General features: G+C 52.0%; 2 protein-coding genes across 2 annotated transcripts; one reads left to right on the forward strand and one right to left on the reverse strand.

The window, feature by feature from the left end:
• Positions 1-2364: 2364 nt before the first annotated feature.
• Positions 2365-3259, reverse strand: MYCGRDRAFT_97613 (uncharacterized protein; the record flags this gene model as incomplete). Its single annotated transcript, XM_003847398.1, has 4 exons — positions 2365-2489; positions 2634-2873; positions 2998-3091; positions 3233-3259. The coding sequence occupies 4 exons, from the start codon at positions 3257-3259 to the stop codon at positions 2365-2367; spliced, it is 486 nt and encodes a 161-aa protein (XP_003847446.1).
• Positions 3260-3678: 419 nt separating this feature from the next.
• MYCGRDRAFT_51578 (uncharacterized protein) lies at positions 3679-3837 on the forward strand (the record flags this gene model as incomplete). Its single annotated transcript, XM_003847393.1, has 1 exon — positions 3679-3837. A coding segment is annotated over one exon (159 nt), but the record flags the coding sequence as incomplete, so codon positions are not given.
• Positions 3838-6283: the final 2446 nt, after the last annotated feature.

The raw sequence follows: 6283 nt of genomic DNA on the forward strand, positions 1-6283 counted from the left end.
AACAGAGACGAGCGACGAGCGGAGCGGTGCATAGAGAACGGAAATGGAATAGAGTTCGATCTGAGTCTAGCTCACTTCTCTCGAGGGTCTGCTCTTGAACCAATCCGTGAGAACCATTGGCAAATGACTTCCTTGGCCGCCGCAATGTTGGATCGTGTTTGACGGTCAACCTTTGACGGCGGTCATACTGCTCTTCCAACGCCTCTTCCGCCTGCATTGCATTTCGCGGCTTGTCCTTCGCGGCCAGGGGACGTTTCTGGCCGTGTTCGACCTGCTGCTGCCCGCATCCTTGCTGCTTGGAGAATTGAGCCTCCGCCTTTTCACCTCCCCTCGGCGATACGCTGGCTGCAGCAGTGGCGGCGTCGTGGCAACCAGCTTTGCTCCAGACTTCTGCCCCCTTCTTAGTTGCGCTCCTTCCCCGTCCTCGCTTCTGAACCGCGGACAGCCAGACTTGATCTTTTCATCTTCGTCTTTTCATCTTCTTACCTGGTCTTCAGCCTTGATCATCACATTGATCTCCTCTCCATCCAACGAGCACCCTGTCCCGCTTGGATGCCCGAAAGTTCGCCCTGTCATCTGCCCGGAACGCCTCGTGCGATCGATTGATGGTGTCGACCGCCTTCTCCGCGTCGTTCCTTACATAGTATACTGCTGTTGAAGCTCTCCCGACACGTCTCGATGACCGTCCAAATGTCGACCTCCCTCCCGCCGTGGTCTGCTCGTCCTGAGATTGTGGCCTCTTCGGCCCGAAATGCTCATAGATCCGCTGGAGATGTGATGCGCGTCCCAACCAACGCCATGCACTCGCTCCTTTATCAACTGATCGAAATCATCGTGTGCTCGCTGAATATGGCTCTCCACTTCTGGAACTCACTCTGATATGTCTGTGCCAACGTCTCTTTGGCTCCCTCAACGGGAATCTCACCTGGCTGCGGCTGTGGGGTTCTCCTGGTGTGGCGATTGAGTCCTCGCAGGGTTGGACGTAGTGACTGGGACATCAAACGTGAACTTCTTGGGCCGTTTGACAGATCCATCGTCCTCTGCGATCGTCTGGGCCGGGCAGTTTCGTAGCATTGATGTCAGTGGCATCTCGAAGCTGGCACTTTTCGGTGCCGTGCTATCCCGTGCCCATTGTTGGGGAGTTCGGAGCAAGGCGGAGACGGAGGTACTGTAGGTGGTGGTGAAGAGGGCTCGGACGGCTCATCAGGCGTGGAGACGGAGGCATGAGGTCTTTCTCACATGTCCGGCGCAGGCGAAGTCTCCAAGCGAGCAGACGCTGGCAAAGTCAGTCGATTCGATTGCATTGCTTGCTGAACCGACAGACGTGTGCCTGAGACATCGAAGACGTCCATCGCAGCCGACGGGGTGGCAGGCTTCGGGTACCAAGAAACACTCAGTACCTGGTATCATCCTCGTTACTTCTCCACATTTCTCCCAACGTACTTCGCGTAGAAGTCTTCGAGAATGATGAAGAAAATGCGCCGCCCTCCAACGGTAATGGTACACGCCGGGAGGCGAGACCAAAGGATGAGCACAAGAGTTGAAGAGTTGAAGACCAGAGTCTGAAAAGAACGACCAAGAAGATGAGTGGTTGGAGGACGCGAACGCGAGACTCTGGGAGCAGCTGGCATGGGCGGAGAGGGAGCAAGCGCTAAGGAGTCGGTCCAAGGGAGAGAATGAGGGTGCTCAAGACGAGGGAGTGGGATGGGCCTCCATGGACGCGGATCACCGGCGGAGAGCGTACCATTGCCATCGATCCAATCTGCCATCACCGACGTCACGCAGCCCTCACCATCTACCGTGGTCGATTCCTTCATTGTGCACGCTCAAAGGCGACTTCTTGACATCATCTCGATCGGCTCCAGCCCGCTCGCTCAAAGGCGACACGAGCGTTCCATTATCTTGCACTTGCACGGTCAAAGGCGATCGTCCGGCATCAACACCATCATCATGCACAGTCAAAGCCGATCCTCCGCCATATCGACACCACCATCTCGCACGATCACAGGAGATCGCCCAAGGCCTTCATCTCGCTCGTCCCGTCCTTCACCTCGCTCATCCGACGACGCAAGATCCCCGACAGCCTCCCTTTCAAGTCAACAGTCTGCTGGCACGAAACGAAGCAGCGGACAGAGTCTGCAGGGAAGGAAAGGGCAATTCGACCGGGACTTGGGGAAATTGCATGTACAGGACCAAGATCTTGGTTCGCCTCGCGTTCTTGAGGTATTGTTTCGCTCAACGCAGAAAATGAAAGTCCCTCTCTCTCCGTTTCTTTCCGGTGTTATTGCGGTGATTGGGACTGCTTCAGAAAGTGACTCTCCTCCTGTTGCTCAATGGTGTGATACGTCCCTGCAACCCACACGTCTACTTCGGAGCCGAGCTCCTCGAGACTCTCGCGCTCTCCTCCTCCTTCGGACCATTGTCCTCCTCGCGAACCCAAAGGGTGTCTGTGTTATAATCGTAGCCTCGGTCAATTGGGGGTTGATGCTCTGTAACACTGTCAGCAATATGTGTGTCCAACCAAGTAGAAACCGGTCGTTGCATACCCGAAGAACCTAAAAGAACCGCCTGACAGTCTCCTTGAAATCCTCGCCTCCAAACGTTTGCTCCCAGCCGTCGTTTTACTTGCGCACCTACGACACGCTTCGCGGTCAGCAGTAAATACTGCCAGACCGTGCTTTCAGAATCTTCGTTCAGTGCGGCGGAGCCCGGATTGTCGAGCTCGTGGCGGGCGTAGGAAGTGACCGCCGAATGACAGCCTTGACAAGGTGTGCGGATCTCCCGGATTGCAAGCGACAGCGTGCGGCATAGAACGCTCGAATTAAAGAATGAGCCACCCTCGGTAGTCACGCAATAGCGGAGAACGCGCGTACCTATTTTTGGTACGCGCGTTCTCCACCCTTGGTTAGCCGTGGAGGATCGTGTGTATTCATGCTGTATACCTTATCGTCGCCAATATAGTTAGTCGCCGTCGCCGTCGCTCGTGTTGTTGCTTACTGACTATTGCAGACTCGAGGTTATCGCCTTCTAGAGCACGTGTAACACCAGCTCCGTAAGGCATTCGACACCGGCTAGAGCAGTCGATATATCGCTAGACGATACAAGCTAGATCGCATAAGGGTGATACGTGTGCGGTTATCCATAGAGTTGTTTAGCACCGCGTATCTACCAGCTCTCGTTCGTCGTAGCCGACCGACTGTCCTTACCGCCGCTAAGGAGCTCCAGCTCTTACAATACCTGTCCGACTAGCCGGACGCATATCTGGATAAAATAGCATAGTTCGTGTTCGATATAATAGGCAAGGTAGTGTGCGACAGGACGGTATGGAATATCCTCTTCAGGTATAGCTAGAGTCGGAAGGTAGCTCGAAGGATTGCCGGTAAGCGTAATAAAGAGCTAAGGAGCTATTAGAAGGCAAAGGCGACGGGCTGGCTACGCGAGAAGCTAGTGTTTATTAATAAGTCGGCGGTAAATAAGCGCAATAGACTAAGGAAGTATTCGTAGGGGCCTGTTAGTCGTCCGGCGGATACGTCGTCGCCGTCGAGGCGGTCGGAGCGGTGGTCGTTAGTGCCTGCAATAACAATTAATAGCTACCTTAATAGCCCTATGCTTAAGCAGGGCGCTATTAAGGCAGAGGATATCGTTAGCTAGCTGCGCGACGTTGTCCTTCCACAGCTCTCACCTGGCTCTATTATCGTTATAGACAATGCGAGCATCCACCGGCATAAGGAGGTGTCTGTTGTAGTCGCTAATACCCTCTGTTTCCTCGAATACCTACTACCTTATTCACCCGACTTCAACCTTATCGAGCAGTCCTTTAACGTGCTAAAGGCGTAGATTAAACGGCACCGGATAGAGCTGCCGGCGTTCGATAGTTTTAAGGCGTTCTTAATACATGTAGTGCGTGAGCAAAAGTTTGGTAAGACGGCGTAGAAGCATTTTAAGAAGAGCGGTTATTACTGAAGAATTCGTTATTACAACGGAAGCTCCCTATTAGCCTAGACCGCACCGGGAGCGACCGTTGCGATGCATTACTAGCGCGAATTGAGGTGAATATGTCTGCTCGAATTCCATCCTCCTTACCAACTACACAACAACCATTCTATTATATATCCTTAATATCGAACTCTGCATATAACAAGAGCGTGCGAACAAGCACGACCAGAAAGCTAAGCAAAATGTAGTAGTAGTAGCTTGCAATCGCAACGGCTGCTTAACTTTGCTTCGGAGAACTTCGACGCCCCTTTCGAATGTGCTTCTTCTACGCCTTTACAGCGCGATAGTATTTCAATCGGTAACTAATTAAGAAGCCTTCCTGTGCATCCTAATTCTCTTTATCTAGCTAACAGAAGTTAGCAATAGCCCAGTTACCTCGTATAATACATCGTTGTATAGCCTCTAAGCCCTGCTAACCGGTAGGATTGCTAAACTCCTTGCGAGCGCGTGCGAAGGCAAAGAACGCGCTAATGTCGTCGACGTCGTCCGGTTAAGAGCTCGGCGGCTCGCGGTCGTAACCTGTCGAAGGCCGTGAGCCTTTACTAGATTTTGTACGAGGAACGACGGTGGCCGCTAGAGGGAGGCTGCTAGATGCCGAGCCGGCGGCATAGATATGGAAGACGAGGTCCTGTTGCATAGCACCCCCCTTCATCTTCGAACGCACAGAGTTAATAGTGCCCTCATCCGCGGTCAGACCGCTCGCCTTCCTGTTTACAAGGTCCCTATATATTATAGGGCCTGGATCCTCAGCCGTGAGTTGGCTATTCGCAATGCTAGAGGCCCATGTAGTAAGAGTCGTTCCGTAAAGAGGGTAGTAATTAACAGGCTCGTTAATGCTATAGACATAGCATGTGAAGCCCTTGTTCTTACAACGAGCGTTCGTGCATAGCTATCGTCTTATGATATCCTTACTTCTGTTACCTGAGCTAGACAACGCCTTACGGTCGTTCGGCAACTAACTTAATTAAATCGTCGTAGCCGTTCTTCGACCTGGTGTCGAGCCGACGACCGGAAGCTCTGCCTTAACAACAACATCTACCTTTTGATCGCTATAGCCGGCACGATGCTACATCTCCAACTGCCTCACGATTAAGTGCTAGCTATACTCGTTCTTCTAAGGAAACTGTATATAAGAGCGGACTATAAGCTTCGGATACAACACCTTCATTTGCACTCGATTAAGGACGACCTTCAGATCTACAATAGCATTTCGAATCTATGCCTCGACATCTGATGCCACCTTATCTTGGTTATTACTAGAGCTATACAGCGTATCTGCTTGTAACTCAGTCCGTCCTTAGCGCACACACAAAGCGATAGTGAATTCGAACGGTGTGTCTTCCACCTCCTCTTCTTCTTCTACCTTAACAATACGGCTACGAGCTAACAACGTAGGGGCAGAAGGGCGGCGGCGACGACGAGAAGGCGCTAGCGTTTGATATAACGGCGGTAGTGAGGTTCTATTGTTTCCTTCTTCTTCCACCTCATCCTTATCCTTAACATCGACATCCGGTCGCGCGCGCTTGCCAGTTATCGCACCGACGACCTAAGCAGCCTTCAACCGTAGCCTACGCTGCCGTAAGTATTTACGCTTTAACCTCCTCTTGTCTTCTAACATTGCCGCAGTACGTAGACGGTCTTGACGACAAGCCTCTTCTTTAATAGCAGCATCAATCGCGGCCTGCTCGCTGACAGAACGGACAGTTCTACTTCCACCTGCGACTTCTACGTCCTTATTAACCGCGTTACTACGAGCGACATTATCCTCCTCTTCCTCTTCGATTCGACTCAATTTAGCGTCTACCGCTCCACCTCCACCTCTACCTCCACGACCTCTACGACCTCCTAGCCTTAACGCGTTAATAGCTTCCTCGACAACACGCGTACGAACGACCTTCCGCGGTAAGCGACGAGCAGGACTTGATCTAGCGGCAGAAGGAGGGCTTAAGGGCGGCATAAAAAGAGACGGCATAGCAACACCTTAAAGGGCTGGTTTATGACACCTTAAATAGCTGGTTTATGGCGACAATGGAGCTATACCGACGACACAAGAGTAGGTAAACAACAGGAAATTAACATTAGGGCTAACTAGGTTTGGTAGAGAACACGCGTACCAAACCGTGGTACGAGGGCTCTCTGTACGTCCCAAAACCGAGGGTGGCTCATTCTTTATTGCGAGCGTTCTAATAGCGGGAAAGACGACGGATTAACCGGCTTTCCATGACGGTGCAATGCCAATCGTGATTCTCAAGTGAACGCAGGAGTTCTTGCTTTTGCCATTTCCCAA

This window comes from Zymoseptoria tritici, chromosome 14, assembly GCF_000219625.1.
Source record: "Zymoseptoria tritici IPO323 chromosome 14, whole genome shotgun sequence".
In the NCBI taxonomy this organism is placed as follows: Eukaryota; Fungi; Ascomycota; class Dothideomycetes; order Mycosphaerellales; family Mycosphaerellaceae; genus Zymoseptoria; species Zymoseptoria tritici.